At 36.1% G+C, this 24,080-nt stretch overlaps 1 protein-coding gene across 4 annotated transcripts in view; it reads right to left on the bottom strand.

The window, feature by feature from the left end:
• Positions 1-515: 515 nt before the first annotated feature.
• Positions 516-24,080, bottom strand: part of ZNF385D (zinc finger protein 385D) — a 222,279-nt gene continuing 198,714 nt past the window's right edge. For all 4 annotated transcript variants that reach the window (XM_072412413.1, XM_072412415.1, XM_072412414.1 and 1 more), the window contains 3 exons: positions 21,679-21,857; positions 7,996-8,097; positions 516-2,358 (listed from right to left, as the gene is read on the bottom strand). In XM_072412413.1, the coding sequence (XP_072268514.1) occupies positions 2,125-2,358; positions 7,996-8,097; positions 21,679-21,857 (515 nt within the window). In that variant the 3' untranslated portion in view covers positions 516-2,124. The remainder of the gene's footprint in view (positions 2,359-7,995; positions 8,098-21,678; positions 21,858-24,080) is intronic.

Raw genomic sequence — 24,080 nt, 5'->3', positions numbered from 1 at the left:
CAAAAAATTGCTTGACACATGTGCTATGCAGTGTTAAGACCAGTTCTATATGCGGCACCACTGCAAAAAGACGCAGACACTGGGGACAATATGTACACACAGGAGTCACATCATCAGTGACCATTCAATGGCTGAAGAGGATCACCGTGGACCTGGAAGAGAAAGATAGAGACAATGATAGATGCAGTGATGACAAGTTCTTGGACCTATCATCGCTGCAGTGTGTCCAAAAGGCAATTGTGTGCATCAATCAGTAAGTTTGACAACTGCTCACCCACATTAAAGAAAATTTAGGTTAGATAGAAGTAATTGTTTCCATAGTGATTTACCATATCTCTCCCAGTTTTATAGCTATACATCCTATTGTGTAAACCGATTGTTAAGAGTATTCTGGTAGGTAACATGTACGATACCCTATACAGTAATACAACGGTTTGAGTTTGCAGCAGGTGTCAAAAAGAAAAGTCCCTCTAACTGTAGAGATGTAGTGTAAGATATTACCAATCCACTGCTAATTCTGTGAATACATTTATTAATTTATTTCACGTTATGGCATGTATCCTCCTTTATCTGATAAACACAATAAATTATTTTAATTCATATTTTCTTCATTGGAAATAAGTCTTATCATTTTCTTTCAAAAACTAATATGTCTGTAAAATCCATGAAAATAGCTTCAAAAGGCAAACTAAATGTTATATACCAGTACTTATAGTGAAATAGCAGGAACTATGTTTAGAACATGGAATGTATTTCATTTAAACATATTCCCTAAATGAAAATTACATTGCACTGCTTCCCCATTAAAAACAATCTTACAACATTGGAATTAACTCCCACAATGGAAAGCTAATTTAACAGTTCAGCTATAAATCCCATAGTGTACGTAAGAGAAGCCTATATCATAATGGCTGAGCAGCAGGAATAAATCTGTGCGTTAATACAGAGAACAATATCACATACATGAAAAGTCTGGGGACATTAGTCCACACATACATACATGGCACATATAATACATTACATACTGTATTTCATCCACTAATTAACAATCCATAATACAGTAGTAAACATATTTAGATGAGGATACACATAATCTCCTTCCCTTTTTAGTATTTTTCCCTATGTTTGTATAGAGCCTCAATTATTATTAAAGAAATGTTCAAAGTGTTTTCTGGAAATTCCAAGATCCACTAATGCTTGTGCCCCTTTTAGGTTAACTTATAGCACTACTGCTTTTCAAGATACGTAAAGAATCCAGTAAGTTTAGATACCCATCAAGCTTGTACTGAGCATAACGTAGGGTACCATTCACAGTGTTTCTACACTGGGCACCAAATATTTTCCCACCTCTGAACTCTCTTAGGTACATGGGTCAAATATGGCATCCAGAAAGCTAAGGGGGGCTCCATTTAAACTACAGTAAACTGGTTGGCTTCTTGCATGCACAATCACTACTTGGCTTTCCTGCATGCTAGTTGTTTACATTTCTTCCATATAAAGGTGACTGAAGGTATCTGGTCTTCCCAGTAGATATTTTTCGGGGCAAAACGGTAAGTTGCTATGGGCAAAACGGATAAATTTCATTTTCTATATTCTTGATACAAGAAGTTTGCTGTTTCTCAAGAAAAACACTTGCTCAGTAGAAGACAGAAGACTGGAGATACAATTGCTGCATTCTTTAGTTACTCCAGAGTTTCTTTAGAAAAGAACAAAGATGATATTATGAATTCCCTTTAGAGTGTCTGGAGATTTGTAAAATTTCAGTAATTCATTTTTGGTGTCCATGAATTACATAGAATGGTTGTTGAAAAGACGCGGGCTTCCTAATAAAGTATATATTGGCACCCAATATGGCCTTACCTTTAATGCTCATAATACAGGAAATACATGGGCCAGGAAATATGCTTCCACAGCAATTTAACAAGAAAACAGCACATAAGGGAATGCTTTCAATTAAGAAAATACAACCTTACTTGTTTATCTCCAGCATTTTCAGATATGAAAAATTCTGGCTTACTGTACATTTTAAACTATAAATAACACTGCATAGTTCTTTTATATATTTTTTTTTTATTTAGTTTTGGAAAAAAAAATTATTGCAGTACAGTCATTCCTGCTTTAAGTTCAATAGGGAGCAAACAAAACAGGTGTGTGGGTGGTCCGTATTGGCCCAGGAGCTGGCCTCAGAAGTGCTGGAGGAAGTGCTGAAGTTTGGAATAGTGTGGCTGCTGGTGCAGTTCGGAGATTGAAAGGTGAATTCACAGCGACAGCAGCAGCAGCCGCAACTGCTGCCAGTGGATTTGGTAGGATCCTTGTTGTTAATGGCTTGAGACGTTGTTTGGACAAAGCTAATTTTATCTGTGGAAAGAAAACAAACACAAATTAATAATAATGCCAACATGTCTATAGCATTTTTTGTCATCAGGACTCAAACTCCTGTAAATTTTTCTGCAGGAAGCCCACACAAACACATGACTGGGAGAGTCCAGGGCATTTTGCAGGCCACCACTCCATTTTACTATGCAACATAATATTAGCAGACATATCTTTTTTCTTCCAAAAACAACCAATAAATTACACTATCATTACAACAAGATAACAAAAACACATAACAATAAAATATACCACCCCTAAGGTTGCAGGTCCTTCAAGGTATTACCCAATGCACCGCATCATCTCAATGCTTGGGATCTATGCTACTCTAATATTGCTAGTTCCCAGTTGCATTTCCACCACCTCCAGAACAATATCAATCACCAGCAGGCTATCCCAGAATGCAATCTCTCATTCACTTGATGTTTAATCCCACCACTTACCATACCTAAAATTGTTCCCTGATAATTTCATCACCTTGTCCTCCAGGACCTGAAACTGCTATCCTCAGCGTACAGAAATTCATAAATTCCACAACCCATTTTTTTTAGGGCAGGAGGGTGTGAAGCTCACATCTGGTTACTACCACAGCTCTGCCCCACTGAACTCTCTATGGCCTCCTCCTAACCAATTTAACCCTAATCTGCTTGCTCTACCTTCTCACCCAGTCATGTTGGCCCTTTGCCCAGCTCCCTTCCCTTGCCATACTGGCATACTGGCCTTTCTACTCAGGCTCTTGTCGCTATCTAAAAGAAACCAACTGTAAGTTGGTAAGATTTGGAACACTATTTTTTATTGTACCCAGAATGTTTTTCATTTAAAATGAAGATTTAGTTAACAGATACGAGTATCTCACTGGTTAGAAAGGTGCTAAGTAACTATGTAACAAAAAAATCTTTGTAAAAACAAGATAATTTTTATAATATAGGAGAATTGGTGTACTTCTGAAGTCCAAGGACTTTGAGGGATATCAGATTCTCTGTTTTGTATATAGAGCTCCAGATGTTCCATCCGTAGAGGGTTCTTTTTTGCTATGTAACAATGATCTTATATAACCTAAGTATTCTGTAGCCCAGGTAATGGCTGTATAAAGATGTACACTATTAAAAACCCACAATATGCTCCTGCAGACTTCCTCCACCCAGAGCTTTCCAGGAAAGTTCAAGAATTTTCCAATTTATGGATTGATTTAAATTTCTTATTCTGCTAAATGTTAACAGATAATTTGCTAAATCCAACTGAAAGTTCCCAACATAAAATTTGTTGCAAATTCTTTAGCATAAATTAACTTAATCTACTCATAAATGTTAGCTGATTTTCATTTGGTCTGGGAAACCTAGAAATTTTGGAAGGGGTTGGGAATGTTTGTTGACTGTTCTGGGCCACAGCGGAGCCTCTTGGTTTCCCCACTAAAAGATTGGTGACATCCTGACAAAAAGATTATTATTCCAAAAAAGGTTCTAATGCAGTCCACATCATTACATTTGAGTTCATTCTAATTATTTGGACATAAATGCTAAAAGTAATAGTAACAAAGGAACATTTAAAAAATATTTTAATTTTCAAATAAAAAGGAACAACATAGATAGAGATACAGTTATAAAACTGACAAAGGTATTGCATTTATTTAAAAGCTACAAATCAAAATGCTTTTGTAAAATAATCAATACACTATATATCTTGATACAATAAATTACCATACAACGTAGATTGCAAACTGACTAACTAGTAAAAATATTAAAGCCATATTAAACATACAAGTTTTCTTCTTTTATTTTCTGTCTTAAGATATGCTATATTCAGATAACAGAAATGCTTTTACAGAGTGCTTATCTCAATTTTACAGTGAAACACCCTGGAGGACAAAAAATCCATTCTTGTATGCAGCATGTTCTAATAGCTGTAGATACTTTTATTTGATGATTGAAAATGTTCAAAAGATGTTCTTTTAAGATAATAATTTTTATCAAAGGATTTGTTAATTTGGAGAGAAAAACACGCCTGCAAGCAATTATAAAAGCTTAAGTACTGTTTACTAAATCTTCTTATGAAAAAAGATGAAAATATAAGTAAATTATGCTATAGTATATTAAAAAATATCTTTAGATGAATAGCTCCTACTTGAACTAATATAACATAAAATCACATAAACACACAAAAAAGTTAAATAATAACAATCAGCCAAAATATAGAAAGAAAATAATACATAAGTCACTAATAAGCATGGATGAGGGTCTGGTTTACTATACCAGCTGGTCTACAAGAAAAAAGCATTTCTGACCCCAGCAGCCATTATCTTGCAGACCACCATTTTTTTTTTAGTCACTAAGACAGTAAGCACTTTAGTGTGCCAACTAGGCACCCGGCTGTTAGTGGTTTTCTGATAGGCTGATACAGGCCATAATTTAGGGACCCCTGTTCCAGACAGATAATACAAAATGTATTACAATATATGTACTTTAGAGTTATACATTGTGCATAAGAGCTATATATTAAGGCTGATTTAGGAATATCTATACAATAAAGTTTGTGGCTATTCACTTTAATTTTCCAGCAACATGAAAAGTAAATACCAATATTTTTAGATAATCAGCATATGACAGGATAATTGAGGTAAATATTCCCACAATGGGCCTGATTTATTAATACAGTCTCTCTGAGACTTAGAAGATACATTTTTCATCAGTGAACCTGGGTGATCAAGGAAACCTGATCCAGATTTCCAGATTTGGATCACCCAGCTTTACTGATAAAAGTGTATCCTCTCCAGCCTTGGAGATATTTAATAAATCAGGCCCAATTTATTGATAGATAACCCTGCAGTAATACCTTTTACTAGGCTTCCTTTTTTAAAATATCCAATACAGTCATATTACGTGACCTGAATTTAAAAGAAAATTATTTGGAAGTTTTACAAATTATTTTTATACGTGAATGTTTGAAATGCATGTACTAAAGGGCTCCCTACACAGCCTTTTCTTTAGTCTGGTGCATTTACCTCTGTTTCATAAAAAAAGTTTCATGTTAAACAAAAGAAGAAAACTAAAACAAACCTAGGTCAAATACGCAACTACGGAAAGAAATATGCTCCTTTACATTGAGAAGGGCAAGTAACTCAATATTAAAAAAAATGACACTGGGTTAAATATATTTTGTGAACAGACCTATGTGGATCTATATTATTCTGACAAGCTTTGTGGTTGGAGGTTTATGTGTGAAGGAGAGATAATAAAAAAAGAATTATTAAAAAATAAAAAAATATATAGAGTTAGGTAATCAGCTTTTGCTCAAAAATTGCCCATAGACAGCATTATTGACATAATCTCTATGGTAGGGACATTAGATTGTGAGCCCCTTTGAGGGACAGTTAGTGAAATGACTATTGATTTATATTATATACTTACATAATTATGGACCTTTTTTTAAACCTTATATAATAATTTATATTTATATATGCAGAACCCCCTCCCCACCACTACCAAAAAAAAAAAAAAAAAAAAGTTCTGCACTATTTACCCATTTTACCTACAGCTATAGCTAGTGTTACTTTGGAATGGGGGTAGAGGGGCACATGCTTGTGGCCTCCTACATACAAAGTCTGCATGCGGAGATCGTATTCTCAACAATAATGTTTAAAAACCTCTAAATGAAGGAAAAATCCCAGGCCATTCTCTGAATGCTACCCTATCCTCCTCAGTCCCCTCCTGTTGTCTTTTTATACTAGCACTCCATTACCCCAGGAAAAGTTTGAAAAAAAAAACACTAATTCAGCGGACTGACAAATATTTAAACCTGAACTGAGCAGTGGAATGCTGATGGAGCATATTTTCATTTAATATTCAGATAAATGTAATACAATTACCAAAAAAGGGGATTTATATAATCAACTGGAATTACCCAGCAAGGATTGAATTTTCCTTTTTTCAAGAATATTTCAGCCTTGCTTCATATGTACTGTAAAAGCCAATGTAATTTCTCTAATTGGGTTCAATCAAGGCATAATGCAATTAGCTTATCTCCAATGACTTTAATGCAATCAGGACTTTAGAGATTAGAAAGAAAGTTTTCAGGAGCTGTAGAAAGTAACATTTGCTAGAATTAAAGTGTGTTGTTTAGGCAAAAACAAAAAAAAAAACAAAACAACTATAAGCAGTGCATATAGTATATATATATATATATATATATATATACACATAATATACACCTACACACATAAATATATACACAATTTTCCTCTTTTTATTTGTTAAAATTCCTGAAAGAGCAGAAAAATACTTGTTAATCTTGCCATGACTAAATAAGGGACCAAACTTGTTGGCCACAGCTGTTTATGACTATAATTGTTAAGGTAAATATCAGGTTTAGATTTATATTTCCAGTTTTTGTTTTAGTTTGGCTAAAGCCCTCAAGCCAAAATGAGCCAAAATCGAGCAACACTTGTGGTGACCAGTAGTGCTGGTATTTGATTTCAGGTTGTCCCTATACTCAACCCGAAAATGGCGGTTCGAATTTGGCCAGACCCAACACGAAAAACATGAAATTCGACTTTGCAAATTCGTGTTTAAAAATATGTTTAAAAAAAAAGGCGAACTCCAGATGAACTCTCAATGGAGTTTCTCCATTTAGAGATCATTTCTCACGGTCACCGGGCTGTACTTACCAATATTAAGTACAGCCCAGGGAGCGTAGGAACTTGTGGTCACAGCTAATAGGAAACACGGAATGCTTTCAATCAGCTGTGACTGCAGATTAACTCTCAATGGAGAAACTCAATTGAGAGGTCATCAGCCCGGTGATTGTGGGAACTGAACTGCAGATGAACTCTCAAGGGAGAAACTCCATTGCGACTTAATCTGCAGTACCACTGCGATCCCTGGGCACTAGAGGTTAATTAACTTCTAGTGCCGGGGATCGCAAACAGGAGGATTCCCTGGGATGCAAGAATGATTGCAGCCCTGAGAATCCACTGTGATCCTGGGTTACTGGTGGTTAATTAACCTCTAGTGCTCGGAGATCACTAACAGGAGGATTCCCTTGCAGCCCTGGGGGATTCCCATTTGAGTTTCTCCATTGAAAGTTCATCTGAGTTCAGTTCCCACGGTCACCGGGCTGTACTTATCATTGATAAGTAAAGCCCGGGGAGCATGGGAAGTTGCGGTCAGAGCTGATAGGAGGCACGCAAGGGCTTTAAATCAGCTGTGACTGCAGATGAACTCTCAATTGAGTTTCTCTGACTGTACTTATCAGCCCAGTGACCGTGGGAACTTTGCAGTCAGAGAGATTCTCTATTCAAGAACACTGTGATTGCTTTTGCAGTTCTACACAGTCCCGAAAAAAAAACCAATCCCCCCATAGACTTTAATGGGGTTCGAATTCGGCGTTCGATCACCCGAAAAATTTTGGGCTATTCGAACGAATAGCTGCTGAATCGAACACTCAGCTGTTCGATCAACATGAGTGACCAGTCAACCACTATCATTTGCTGAAAAAATTAGTAATTACATTGATTTTTATTAAGAATGGGCTCTTCTAAGACTTAAAATTATTTACATGGTTACATACTCTTTTCCAGGTTAGCCTTAATTTTTAAAACAATTTTCATTAAATAGAGATTTAACTTACCGCAGCTGGAGTGGCTGTCTTCTGTACTTTATTGTAGGGACTATATTTAGGTTTTGGTGGCTTCCCAGCCGCTCTGTCTTTGTGCCTTCGACTACTTATGTGCTGAAAAACAAAAGTTTATATAAAAGGCATGTAAGAAAAATATGAATACACCAATTACATATCACCTTCAACAGGTCACTCAAAACTGGTATTGCTTCTTTTCATGCAGAAGAATTTATGAAAATTAGAGCTCTCCATAAACATAGTTACATACAAATTATTGATCAACATGGGCAAATTACATTATAGAAATAAATAGGTTAATGCATAAAGAGTATAGCTAAGCAAATGTACTTATACCATTTGATGAATCTAGTAAACTAGAAAAAAAATATGAAATAAGGAGTATGCAAAGTTTTGAAACCCTTCTGGGTAATAAACCTGTATGTTTTTCTTTTTGTTTCTGTAGGGTACGAAACCCCATTCAAGTTCTAAATCCTAATCCATAGTCAATAGTTATTAGTTATAGCATGAACGAGTGCTGTACATACAGCTGTGCTGTATATACACTGTTCTGCTCTATGGAAAGGGGAGGGGATGAGCGATGAAACAGCACCCTGCTGCACGCTCTCCCCCTTCCCTTACATAGGGATTGTTTGCCGTCCATTGTCTGTGGATCCGCCAGGACGGTCGGTCGGACGATGAACGATGGGCACTGTACACACACCAGATTCTCTTCAGATAACTGGATGAGAACCATTGGACGTGTGTACATAGCTTTAGGATCTCAAGATAAATATAACTTTTTCTTACAAAACATTACATTCTTACAAAGCTTCCAAGTAAACATTTCCAGATTCTAATTCCCACTACAGTGGTACCTTGGTATAAATCCTTAATCCGTTCCATATCCTTGGATTTATACCAAACAGGACTTATACTAAACAAAATTTTCCTATAAGAAATAAAAGTAAAATGAATAATCCGTTCCCATGAAAAAAACTCCTATTGGTATTGGCATATTATACATTGATGGGGCTGTATAAAATAATTTAAACACTGCCTAATACTAAAATACATAAATACAAAAGCAATCAGATGAAATAAATGAAAATTTAACCTCACTTTACCTTGCTGAGAGGAGTCAAGTGCCTACTAGGATGGTGCTGAGAAGGTAGGAGGAGGAGATGTTATGTAATTTACAGAGAGTTATAGTGCGAGTTGTTCACTGAATGGTAACAACTGGCGTACTGACGCTCGTGGGCAGTCGTGGCTTTGTCTCGAGAGAGGTAAATAAGGGTAGCACGTGGTGTAATGACTCATTTTGGCCCATACAAGTTCTAGCACAAAGGTTGTATACCAAGCAAAAATTTTTGGTGTCCAAACAAGTCTAATACCAAGTTGGACTTATTCCAAAACGGACCTTTACCAAGGTACCACTGTATGTTTAAAGCAAACTGTTTAAGTCAAGACAAATTCAGGAAGAACCTAAAAAACTCCAGAAGAATTGCTAGTAGATGTAAGGAACTTACCCGCCCTGCGAGCCTGCGGTGTCCCTGGGGTTCCCAGCCACAGAGGGAGACCCCTCAGTAGCAAGCAGCATAATAACCAAGGCTGCTCCTCTGCTCACAGCTTGTCTGTCTCTGCAGGCGGAGGGATCCGCCCTGAACTAATTACTGATCAGCCAGGCAGCAGCCCTTGCATCCCTTTGAATGTGGTTCCTGCTCCCAGCACTGTGCAAGTGCAAAGTAGTGCACGTCCTAGGGGTACTGTGGGAAGAGGTGCGCGTGTTACCATGCGTCCCTCTTGTACCCCCCGAGGGCGTGGCACTCGGCTGCTTCGCCCCAGGGCGGGACATAGTTAGTTTGAATTCCCTGCGGCCAATCAGCTGCAGGGGATTTACTCAGTCTCCCATCAGACAGTGCCAGGTGGCGCAAGGTGATTGGTCATCCTGGCCATTTAAGGAGAGCCTGTCCGTTACACCATTGCCCACTATAGCCTCTGTTACCACAGTGTGCTTGGGTGTGTCTTTGTGTGTTTAAAACTTCTGCTTGTCATCTCCTCAGTGACCCGGTCTGAACCTAACTCTGATTGAACTCTGCCAGCCCTGACCTCGGATTGTTATTGACCATTCTGCCTGCTGCCTGCCCTGACCTCGGATTGTTACTGACCTGCTTTTGCCTTATCCTTCTGTACCTTGCTTGATTGGACTTAACCCTTGCTGTGCTGTACCATTCTGAATAAACCTTATTCAAGGATATCTGGAGTTGGTTGTGGTTTGTGTGCCCAGGCGCATTACAGTAGACTGATCCTAGGCTGGACTGGTAGTCAAAGCTAAGCTCTATTTCACTGTAAAAGATCTGCACAAAGATTTATTGGCTACATGGATAGACAAACATTTTTGAAAAATAAAAATGGCCAACTATGCCAGAGAACTGGGTTTTACTCAAAAGTAATGAATCTGCTACCATGCACTCTAAAATTAACTGAATAAACTATAAATATTCAGGTTGTCCTCGGGTTACATACGGGATAGGGGCTGTAGGTTTGTTCTTTAATTGAATGTAAGTCAGAACAGGTATATTATTTTAATAAATGCAATTAGGACAGATATTTGTCTCAACATTAGGCAGCATGGTGTCAGTTACTGTATAATATCCTCACTGTTAATCACAAAAAAAAAAAAAATCTTATGGAGCCTAGACATTCATTAACTTCTGGAGCAAGCTGTTTTTTGATATGCAAAAAGAAACTGCAGAGTTTTTCTTGGTAATTTAAGAGTTACAAGAGGCTGCAAAAAAGAGCTCACCCCCCTAAAATCACCCACAACCTCAACTGTGTTTAGCAAAAGAGTTCTTCTGCAAGTCCTGCAAACACAGCGAGCAGGGATGCCACGTTGGTATCTAGGAGGCGTTCGTATGTCGAATGCCCTTAAACCGGGGACTACCTGTATTCAAGCGTTCCAGTGTCAACTTGAAAGGTCAGATGAAAGTTCATCAGTGTCAGATGAAAGGACATAAATAAAATCCTGCTTGAAGCTTCCCTGATTGATTTAATTGGAAAAAGAGTTAAAAATCTAATTGTATAAATAAAAACTGCTCCATTATTTTGCATATGTTTTCAACAGCCAGCCAGTCAGGGTGCTCAATTGTCTAAATATTTAGATGCTCTGGGATTTGGCTGCAATGATTAGATTAAAAAGAACAGTTGGGAATAAAAAAGTAGTTGCCAACGTGCATAACAAAGCAGACTGCATTTAATAGATGTCCAATAATTTATTAAAGCATCATTAATAAAATATCTACCTTTTAATCAATGCAATAAATTACAATGCCATAAAACTTCTAAAATGTAGATTTGGATTATTAATAATAACAAATGGTATTGCTAATAATAGTGTGCAAATACAAAATAATTTTTACAACTGCTAGATTTTCCCTCTAACACCAGTACTTTAGGAATGAAAGACTGAACCCCCAACTTTGTTATAATGTTCTTTTATTCTATGTAAAATAAATTGCTTTATAGAACATCTTTGTCTAGGTCGAATTACAAAAGCAACACAAAGTAACCTGAATTGGATTACATTATTTACACTGGACCTTTCCAAAATGTAATTGTACGGGGACTACAACACATTGCCTGCTTCATTTAAAATCTTGTAGCTATGCAATAAACAGTAATTTAGAGGTGACATTGGTTTAGAACTGCTATTCCCCTGAGAAAAACTGCACTTTAGATAAACAAATTGATGCAAAGCTGACCTACAGACTCCTAGCCTGTTTCAAAATCATGGATTAAAGAAAACTGTTGTTTAAAATTTCAAGTGAGACCTTCGTGAAACAGGTCAGTTCAATTATATTTACTTGCATAGTTAGCTATTAAACTGAGCGGCCTGTTATCAAATAAAGGTAAAACCACAGCAGCAATGTCTTATAGGGTATAAACATTATTTGGTAACCCTCCAACAGTTTTCTGGATCAAGATATGTTCACATGATCACCTAAAGGGTCAATCTGTATTTTCCTTTCTTTTTAATAGTCCAACAGTTTTGTCGCCTTATCATAATTCCTGTTCCGGTGCTCCCTCCTATATTTGTATGTTCAAGCATCTCCTCTTCCATTCTCTAAATAGCCTAAAAAAATTCCAAAAGTAAGAATTTCTCATCATGGCCAACTTAGGACTTAAAACAGAAGTAAAAAAAAAAAAATCACTCATCTTTACCTTTGCAGATCTGTCGATCCCTCTGGAGGTTTCCTGGATTGGGCCCCACATTGTCCTAAACTCTTCCCCCCTCTTCTTCCCTGCACAGCAATCTTCTTTGCCCTTTTTCTGCCTTCCTTACCTGATCCCATACTGCACAGATGCAAGATCGTGTGATTTAGATGGGAAAAAAGAGTACTGATCTTAATGCTCATGCATTAGATCAGCATTTTTTCCCTTCATTGAAGAAAAAGCTCCTTCTGCACATGCAAGAGATCTGGAATGCACAGAAGGAGCAGCCGGAAGCATCCTGGGATCCATGATGTATGTATCCCAGGAAGCTCATCCCCAAAAAAGAGAAGGTAAGTTTAACCTTTTACAAAGGGGTAAGGTAGAACTTTTAGTTTAGGTCCGGTTTAAGTAAAATGAAATCATCTTATCTGCAACGCATGGCACCATCTTAGCCTTTATTGGTTTAGCTATCATGATGCTGCACATGTATTCAGCTTTGACACCAGCCATTTAGAAGCTGCTTGAGAGGTGATTTACTGTAAGCACACTGGCAACTGTGACAGTTATTACCAAGGGCACGTCCTAAATGTGTACCCTGCACATGTACTAGTAGGCAGAATTTAAATAAAAGCAAATCTAATATCTAATCTAAAATTTTGGATTTTTTTTTCTCATTAGTCAATACTGGTAAGATTTTATCATAAGCATGAGCAGCATTCACGCTGTTTCATACTTGATTTTGCCAGGACCAAATCAACCAAAGATGACCAAGCTCAATATCTGGATATCCAGGGGATCCTTCTCACAATTTAACTAACTTGATTTTGGATCTTTTTACTAGTGGTGTAGGACACTAGCTGAGGGGTGATGTGCTTTCTTAATGTTGCCCTTTATGCCCACTGGTTTATTGTGCCTCTTCTGGTCATACCTATAAACCCCTTTTACCCGCCTGGTTGTGTGGTGGGTTCCCAGGCTGATTAGGGTTTTGATGTTGCCCCAGGAACTGCTTTCCTGCATTTACTTTCAACAATCTGGAAACCTCTCCTGTCATTTTATGTATGTATCTGTATTTCCTAATACATTTCTGCTCCAATATGAGGCTGTCCTAATCATTAAATTCATAGTTAGTGTAAAGGGTACTGCAACAGGTCACACTGTTTCATGCATCACTATGTATTGTTGTAACGCATTGCTGCTACAATCTGGTATGCACAGGTCCTAAGTGAACTTACATGGCTTTGCATCTTTATTTATGTATTGCGGTCAGGACAGATATTTTAAAATGTAACTATATTATTTTTTTTTGAAAACAGGAAATATTAGGGGTAGGGGTAGGGTGAGGATACTTATGAGTGAGGATACTTAAAAGTTTAGAGTCCATACGAGTAAAGGGGAGAATACAGAACATGGAAAAGTTTTATTGTAGTAGGTATAGGGAGTGTAAAGAACAAGAAGAGCTTACCATATAATATGAAACGGGTTGCCAAAAATCAAAAATCCAGCAACCTCAGGATTTGAGGTGGGTGGATGTTCGAAAATTCCGGATTTTTAAAAGTTATACACACCTCCACACACAGGCCAGCCTTCCTCTCGCTGCACCCGCGGACATCTGACACAGTTCCAGGGAGCAGGCAGCAGGGACATCTCAACGTGTAGTTAGTTTAGCAAGCAGACCTAACAGCTGTTTCTGCAGAACAGCGCCATAAAATCATTAGTGGCCATAAAATCATTAGGACCCAGATTTTAGATTGTTAACCTGTATATCCTTTTGGATCACTTTTTGGATTTTGTCAAATCAAAATTCTGTTACAAAGAAAATATATATATATATATATATATATATATATATATATATGTGTGTTTTTGATTTAGTTCACCTTGATTTGTTACCTTTTATTACAACATAAGTGCTTTAGGATGGAATTGTATAAGCAAAGAACATTACACACTATTCAGTATTCATTGTTATAGCTGCATAGTTACTTAGAGTGTAGAATCTTTGACTTTGGACAAAGTAGAAAACAGATAAAATCACCTATCATGTTATTTTTGTTGTTTGTGTCCTGTTGGGGAGATTTTTTTTCTATTGAAGATGCAACAGTAAATGGAGGAAATAGAGTAAACAGTAAATGAGAGGAAATCCCTCCAACGCTATGGGGAATTTCTATTTTAAACTGGCACTAGAATAAATTCCCATTTGATGTGCTGCTTTCACTTTTTTCTCCCCAGAAAACTCTAAAATGTAGAATTTGTATACCTATCCCCTGCATTGCCATGCTAAGTACATCATGCTTATTAGGCAGGATGCTACATCAAAAGTCTTTAGCTAGGTTTGGCTTTTTAAACCTAATAGAATAAATCCTCCTCACATGTTCTGTAAGATTACCGTATTTTTTGCCGTATAAGACGCACTTTTTCTTCCCCAAAACTGGGGGGGAAAAGTTGGTGCGTCTTATACGACAAATGTGTTATAAAATGATTAAAATAAGCTACTCACCCGATACCCGATCCTGCGTGTGTTTCCTCTCCTCGCTGGCTGCAGCGTGTGTCTCCTCTCCTCGCTGGCTGCAGCGTGTGTCTCCTCTCCTCGCTGGCTGCAGCGTGTGTCTCCTCCTGGCTGCAGTGCAGAGCGAAAGAAGCCGGCACAGCGCCCCCTGCTGATCCCTGCCCTAACTGCCGTACAGTGGAAAAAAAGGTAAGAACGGCACAGAGTGATCAGAAGGGGAATTTGAATGGCACAGAGTGATCAGAAAGGGAATTTGAATGGCACATGAGTGATCAGAAGGGGAATACCGGTATGAATGGCACATGAGTGATCAGAAGGGGAATAATCTTTCAGAATCTTTTTTTTCTAGATTTTCCTCCTTTAAAATTGGGTGCATCTTATATTCCGGAGCGTCTTATACGGCGAAAAATACGGTACCTTCTATCCGTTGGATTTATATTTTTGTTACGTTTATAATCTAAAGTGTCAGTGTTAAGTTTATTTTATTTATTTATATATGTAAGTTATGTTGTATATATTTTGTAAACAAATAGCAGCATGTTTTATCTTTGTATGCAATGTGCCGTATTCTGCAGCGCATTCATTAGTGCATTGCACTAGAATCGGCAATGTTTTTAGTAAAACACACCGAATCCCTATAATGTGAATCCTTACAAATATTTTTTTGCACTAGGTAAAAGAATATAAAAACACTTTCAATGGTATACTTGCAGACCTACAAATTAGAAATGTTCATTGTTAGGGTTTAAATATACTTTCATTTTCATAACTCTAAGTGACTGCTAAGTGTGTGCTGCTGCTATAGTATGGCTGCAGCAGCCTCTGAATGCCACATTTGAGTACATATAATACAATGTTCGCAGCAACAGACTTGAATGTTTGTATTACAATTCATTTTTATAAAATAGCTGCTATTCCCTACTCCTTTAATGTATTTGCTGTTATTTTTGTTTTTCCATTGTTTCTGCAGCATAGGTTGGAGCCAATAAATCCCACGCCTGCTATTTAGAATGCCATAAATAAAAAAAACAATGATTTTACAGGTAAGTTTGCTCTGCTGAGGCTAATTAACATTTTTAAATGAACCTAAAGGTTCAAACATAAAGTGCAACTTAATTCTCTCTCTATTTTTTCATTTCTGTGAAGAAAAAAAATTATGAAATGTTGGAGATTATTAAATGTAAAACCATCATGAGTGGGAAACAAAGGAAATATTGTATTGTCTGGAGGTTGTGTAAGAATGAATCATGGAGTGTTTCACAAATACATCATAGGAAGTAAATTACAGGGTACCTTGTTACATTCCAGCGTGTAGTTTGTTTTATTTCCAACATAATCAATAAGAGCAAGCACAACTTTTCCAATGTATACAATAAAGTCAGGGTTTTAGCACACAGTTTATGTTCATTGTGTTAATGCTTTGATCTCCTATTTTTAACACTTGCTGCTGTACAGCCCTGTTTAACTCCTTCTTGACCAGGGAGATTATGTAACTGGACATATTCTGGTCAAAAGACTTTGGATTAAGCGGTCCGTGTGTTGACCAAGATAGTGCAGAAGTCACCATCCTTCACTTTCTGATGCTCAGCCACCCCTTAAATCAACATCAAACTTATTGAACTTCAATACATGTGGTAACGGCTGTTTATAGGAACAGCAAAGTAATATAGTTTAATCAATATTTTTAAATACATAATTATAACAATTAACTAACAACAATAGCTTTATAAAGTACAAAATATAATGTAATGTAACATTCCCTTAAGGCTTCAGGTACTGGAAGATTTTATAATTGTTTAAAACTAAGCCCTTTTTACTCCCCAGCCTCACTGCACCACATTGTGGCCAATAGCAATTACCTGCAGACCATTATGTTGCATTGCCACTTCCAACAAAGAAGACACCACACTGAAAGTGAGTCTTCCAACCACTGTTTCAATACAAACAAAAAGCACAATACTAGTACTCCAACTAGTAAAACTACCCAGCATACATCCCAAAAGAAGGATGGCAGGACATTTTTTCCTTAACAGCCAATCTTTCCTTCTCTTTCTCCCTATGCTGTTCCCATAACTTTCCCTGGACCTGACCTCCCACAGTCATTTAAGTGAATTCCCCATAACTCCAAGTATTTGCATTAACCCCCACTTATGGTGTCCCTCCTTCACACCTTGTCATGTAGTCCTTTGGTTTCAGACCTAACTTTCGACTCAATGATGATAAGGGATAGAGAGCCAATGGATTTTTATTACAAACCAATGTTTTTGCAACACTGTTTTGCAAGCTGATCACTATTGAATTGCAGATCACATTATGCACATGAATTCAGTAGGGTGCATGTACTTTAAAACTCTCCAAAAGAAGACTGAAGATCTATTACCAAGAATGCTTAACAAAAAGGGCACAAATTTGATATTATGCTTTTTACTCATTAGTTATTATCATTAAAAACAGAACCAAAGACAATCACAAATTACAAATAGAATAATGCAGTCACTAGTTAAAATCAATTAATTAGCATATGATGTCCATTTATATAAATTATATAGACAAGGTGCATAGTTCTACTTAACTGGGCACCAGTAAAGTAATGATGTCATTACCGGAGATTAATATATTGGCAGTACGTAAGAAGTCTGCATATTTTAGGATGGCCAAACTTGGCTTCTATATAAGTAGCTGATGTAACTGTTTTACCATCTACTTATTTGAAATTATGTCGGAGTTAGAATGAAAAATCTATAATTCACATAGATAATAACTGAAGAGAGTGTGTTTTCCTTTTATATTTACAGAGTGAGGCTCTGGTTAGACTTTCCAACACTGAATGGCTTTAGAGATTATTTTCCAGTCCTCTATGTTCAGTCTCAGTGCATTCAAGAACAATCACTATATCCACTTTTACAGAAGAGTAGAAACCATGACACTCACAGATTTTTATCTCTTTATAGCTGATCAAACAAAGCTAGTTATTTGTAATACCCTGCAAAATGATTGCCAATTGGATTGTTTTTAGCCTTGGTTGAAACAGCAATATAGGAGGTAACAAGCTCTGCATGCCCCAGATTTGTTATTAAAAAAATGAAGATGGACAGTTCTCTTATTTCCTTTTACTTTCAGTGAGAGATCTGCCAATTTATGGCCACACTTAGGTACATAGGAAACTAATAATGACCCCTGCTTGTAATTAGCTTCACTAGAAACCTCTGGGCACATAACAACAATGAATATTGGCCTAGACTGCAGGGAAACAAAACAATCAATTCTGTTCAGTGCTCCTTTGAGCAGTTGATGTGAAGTGAAGGTAACATGTAGGTAACTTACATATTTCAGCTTCTTAGATTTGATACCTCAAAGGATTTTCAACAGTTAGTGTTAGTATGGCACTAACAAACAGGGTTAGAAATGTAATGATTACACAAAGAACAGTTTCAGTGACAGGGCTGCATGTTGTAAGAGAACACAATGCAAGATTTTGAGATCTTCTTAAGGATTCTCAATTGGGTTATTTATGTACAACAATGTTTAGTTTTATCAAAAACAATGTTATATAAAACTTTCTGAAAAAAATGCTGTAGAACATCTATTTCCAGTAGATTTTCTGATTCCTAACTATTAAACTATACAATTAAATACCTTGTTTACCCCGATGACAAGGTCTGCAACTGGAAACCATGATGTTTATAGATATTGGGCCTCCAAGGCTGGAGGGGATGGACTTTCATCAGAGAAGCTAGGTGATGCAGCAAACCTTGAATTGATCTGGTTTAGGACTGAAAACATTTGTCATAGCAAATGACTTTGAAGAAATTCATTCCTGGTTTGCTGGATCACCCAGCTTCACTGATGAAAGTATAGCCTTGGAGAGCTTTATTAAATCAGGGCCATTGTGTCAGCAATATATATATATATATATATATATATATATATATATATACTGTATACATATATAGTCTTGCATTTATAAAGCACTGACATATTATATGATCCATAGACCACAGATGCCTACAAACAACTGTCCCTACCAACTGTCTGCTGTCTGTTTCTAATAGACTAAGGACAATTTTGATACAAAATTCTATTTTTTATATTATATAGTATTTTACATTTTTCTATTTTAAAGAAAAGATTGACTAGAAAGTAAGATGTGTCCAGGAAAAAGTACCCTACTATGTCTTCATCTTTAATAACTCCCCAGTGTTTTTCCCTTTAGTTCTGAATGTAGTTGGGAAGTGTTAAACTTTCTTTCAGGTTTTTGTTTTTACCTGTGACTCAGTTGGGGAGATTTTCTCTATTTTCCTATTATTGTCATGCCCAAACCAGAAATGGTGGATATGTGCTTCCCCAGACAGGAAGGCACAGAAAGCAATAACACTTGTTTAATACAAATCTCCACTAGGAAGAGTTCCTATCATTTCCTGTACTAACAGAAAGTGGGGAATCTCCCCAAAACGAGCAAATATGACAAATAAAAAAATGAAGATCTTTCTATCTGTATTCCTGAACACCATATAATAAACATTTTAGGTGGATAACTTATTTTTCTTTTTAAAGTATCTCATTATGGATATTTCCTTTCCTGTTCTGTAGATTCAACAGAAAGTGAAAGAATATATTTTCAATGTGAGGGATATTCTCTCTCTTACTTGTCCTGGGAACAATTGAGGGTTTTCCCTCTTTTTCCTATCTGTTGAAAGCTCAAAGTTTTGGATTTACTCTTTCTTTCATTCTACATGACACTGATCAGGGCCATTAAGAGTCTTGCTAAGACATTTTATAGAATAAAAATCCTAGCAATTCTAACTCCTGAGCACAATATTCAAATACTTTTTAAGTGTCCAAGGCCTTTTTCTTTGACCCCTTTGAGTGACTGTGCACTTTTGCAGAGATTTCTTGGTTCCGCCTTTTATTCTTTTAAGCGGACCTTTTGGTGTGTGCTTTATAGTGGGATTGTAGGCCCAGGAACTGATCAATTCATATTCTGGGATTTTTTACTACTATTTCTGACAGCCAGCAGTTCTGACCCTAAATGACCCTAGGACTTTCTAAAGCTGGTGAGACAGGAGCTTATTTAAACCACTAAGATAAACAAAGCAAAATCTTTCTATTCCTGGTCAAACCTTGTAGAACTGTATCATAGTAGTAGTACATTTGTGGTAGATATTTTGTCCTTAGGCTTCCCAACCGCTTCAGATGTTATCACCCATTGCATTTTGTTGTATTTTGTAGCATTAACATTAACATAGCCTTAATAAAATCCTGTCAAGAAGGAGAAACTAGTGGCTTCAATCACTCACATTTTTAAAATATAAATTGCCTGGTTAATATGCTGACTGACTTCAATACTGTGTTAGTCATTGACCCACAGTAAGATTTAACAAAGCCCAAATTAACTCATTAGTCTTTATCTAAGTACTGGCTCCAGCTCAATGCCTACTAAATCAAAGGAGTCAGCATGTTAGCCCAACAACTAGGAAATGCAGAGTGAGTGGTCAGGAATGGCAGCCTTCACTTTTCTCAACATGACAGAATCCCTTTATGAAAAAAAAATAAAGTTCAATGTGGAATGTCTTAAATGTGCAGTTTTTTATTTTCAATGAGTAACTAACAGAAGTTATCCAGCACTCTAAAGCAGTCATTACCAGAAATCCTACAGAGCTATTCCCTGAATAGTGCTGAATAATTTATTTCAATTACTCATTTACACACTCTAGTAGAAGCTGTCAAAAAGCCAAATGTAAACCAAGCAGCCACTTTTTCTTTCCATTTAGCATGTTTACACAGGTAATGTTGGTGACTATACCCAGGGGCTTTGAAATTAACCCAAAAAGTTGATGGCTAGCATTAACACACAGCTACTTTTAACAGTTCTTTAACATTTATTTATAGAAAAACAACATACTTTTTTATTCTTTTGGGTGTTCCCCTGACAACCCCAGCAATTTTGAAAAATAAATAATTCTTTGAAATATTCTTGTAATTACTTGAAAATTTGGTGACTATAAATATTACATACCACATTAATAATATTATTATTATTAATATTAAACAGGATTTATATAGCGCCAACATATTACACAGCGCTGTACAATAAATAGGGATTGCAAATGACAGACTAATACAGACAGTGATATAGGAGGAGAGGACCCTGCCCCGAAGAGCTTACAATCTAGTACATGATATGATAACTCTATTAGCCAAAAAAAAAAAAAAAAAACATGTCAAACACCTAGGTAATTGGAATTCTAGCTGGACTAGAAGGCCCCAAAAAATATTATAGCCTAACCTATATTACTAGTTTATCTTAAAATACCAAACAATCTTTGAATGGATATTTTCATATTATATTCATTATTTACTGATTTTGCTGCCCATGCTGCCAAACTCTATTGATTTTAAAAGACAATCATAGACGCATAGAAAAATGTGGAAAAGACCACATGGTTTATCAAGTTCTTTTATAGATAGTGTATGTTTTTTAATCATTTTGTTCTATAGTTCTAAGGGCCAATCTATAAATTTTAAAGTTAGTGATTTGTAAGTTGACTGATTTACTCTCGCTGTAAAAAGGTTTACAAAGTTAGTTTTGAACATTTTACCTTGCTGGTTGGAGTCTCAGAAAAAAATTCAGATACAAATTTTGCTATACAAAAATTTAGCTCATACTTCTACTGGTGTTCGGTTCTTGAGCTGAGCTACTTGATTCTCTCCTCCAGCACCAACACCACTACAGCATACATGGTCCAATGGAAAGAAACACAGAGTCCAATGGGGATCCAGGCACACCAGGGAGTCTGTGTTTATCTTACATACTATTTCTCCTGAGACCAACAATTTTGTGGAGAAGGAATATTAAGTTCAATACTTTTGTCTTAGTATTAATATTAAATAGGATTTATAGAGCCAACATATTATGCAGCACTGTACATTAAATAGGGACACTTATTCTTTACAGGTCAATAATATTAGAAAGTTGTTACCTGTTTAAGTTGAGTCTCAGAATTGACATGGACATCACAAATTTCACAGTGAAATGTTTTGTTTTGCAGGCCCGTGTTCCCTTTGCTGATAAGTAATCTTCCTTTTACACCAGCTCGAGGAAATGCTTTAATGGTGCCACATCCGTTTCGAGCCTCCACCATGGTTTTGTGCTTTGTACCTGTATATAATGGAAAAAAAGACAACATAACATTTAAAATACACACTTTTAAAGATTTACCAAATATATTTGTTTTATAACTGTATATTTCCAGGGCCAAGTGCAAGTCCACATGAAATAAAGAAAATGAATCCTGCATGGTGCTAGTATATAGTATAAATACAATTACAATTAAATAACAGTAGTAAAGCTGTTCAATTTTAGCACACTTTAGTCTATTCCATGGTTATGGCTTTTTTTTTTTTTTTTATAGAAAAGCGTGATTGTGTACTAAAAAAGCAGCAGATAACAAATTTACTATGCATTCGGATTTGGCAGGTATACATTGTAAAACATGACTATACTTTGGGGTTGATTTACTACAGGAATTTAAGTTGTTCAGTTAGCAATTAATAATCTACAAGGGATAAATGTATGTAGCATAATGAATGAGGTGAAGCTTTGCATTTCAGCCAGTTCAACTGACCAACACTAGTGATTAGGTACATTTTCCAAAGTGAATATTCCCTTTCAGAGTAATAATTTACATTGCTAATGTAACAACCTAAATTCTCTTAGTAAATAAGTCCCATTATCTCTTTGAAATTGTACTTTTTGTTTTTGAGTAAATTCTTTTCAATACATTTAAATTGTATACATTTGGCAGACTGGGACAACAATGAAAAGCTTATTTATTATAAAAGCAGCTTATTTATAAATAAGATTTATTTTTAAAATTGTGGACCATGCTTAATTTTATAAACACTCTGCTTGATTTTTTTAATGCTAGCTAAAACTTTATAAAAATACGCAGCTCAGGGCAAAGCCGTTTTACTGTCTTGTGATCAGTAAAAAGGAGACACAGGCACAGTACTGCTTACACATGTGGCTTGCATACATGTTTGTAATCTCTTGGTATGGTATGTAAATTATATTGACACTATATTAACAAAGTATATGATCTGTTAATATAATTTAGGTTATGGTTTAAATAACTTAACGTATAAATATGTCAATAGCACACAAGCATAATTGGCTTTTATACCTTTGAAAATTGGAAAAAGACGTATAATGTACACATGCATAATATATATAATGACATTTTTTCAAAAGCTAATGTTATACTATTAATGATATAATGTTATACTATTTCCATTGATATAACCTTTAAGGTTCCGCGTTCCCCTGAAGAAGCCCAATAGGGTGAAATGCGTCGGGTTTTATGGGATATGAAATAACAACATACTGTATGTAATATATAGCACTCATAGACGGTATTGTATAGCTTTGTAGAACAAGACCCTCCCCCACTGCATGAATATAATGCAGCTGGGATAAGGGTCATACATGTGATCTAAAAAAAAAGTTTGTATTTTTAATTTACTATTCTGTTATGACATTTTTTTTTGTATAGATTTTGTAACACTACATAAGTTAGCCAAAAAACCCTCCTTTTCTCTCTCCGAGTGGTACCACTAGTATACCACAAAAATGTTGTTGTTTAGTTCTACCACTGGATCATAGAGACCATCGGACAACATAACTCGTCCACATCATAGGCACAGGTAAAAATTGAAGTAGTGCCTATTAATGAAGACAGTGTACATTACAATGTGGAACTGTTCTAGTGGTTTGAAAGGATATATCTGTAAGTTATTGTTATATTTAAACCTGCAATACATACGATGTATCATACATATGATGGGCATGCTGTGCAGATCCAGATGCAATCTCTGGCTTGCATTGAGAATACAGCTTTATTGTTTGAACTATATTAACCAATATACATTCCACACTTCAGATATTTTATAACACATGCTAAACAGAACTAGTGGTGTACTCAAAACATTGGGGCTCTACTAAAGCAATTAAGTCTATTTACATACCAAACCAAATTATCACTTTACAAGGGACACTTAGCTTGGTATATGTAGTGCAAATTCAGTTTGCAAAAAAAACCCAATCACATACAAAAAGAACTCTAAAAAACCTGCATTTGTTTTTTTTCTTGCACACTCTGCTAAGATGACAGCCTATATTCTTTTAGTAAATCAACTCCCTGGCATGATAGGCCAGACACAGTATAATGCAACACGTGACTATTAAACTGAACATCCCGAAAAACACTATTGGAGGTAGAAGAGTTTCAACTGTAGCAACAGGCTATCCTAAAGCGTCACATGGGACATTAAGGTAAAATAATCATAGCTGCATTGGTACTTTAGACACAGTTTTCTGCTGTGA

Source organism: Pyxicephalus adspersus, chromosome 5 (assembly GCF_032062135.1).
Source record: "Pyxicephalus adspersus chromosome 5, UCB_Pads_2.0, whole genome shotgun sequence".
NCBI classification, from domain to species: domain Eukaryota; kingdom Metazoa; phylum Chordata; class Amphibia; order Anura; family Pyxicephalidae; genus Pyxicephalus; species Pyxicephalus adspersus.
This window is presented reverse-complemented; position numbering and strand designations above follow the sequence as displayed.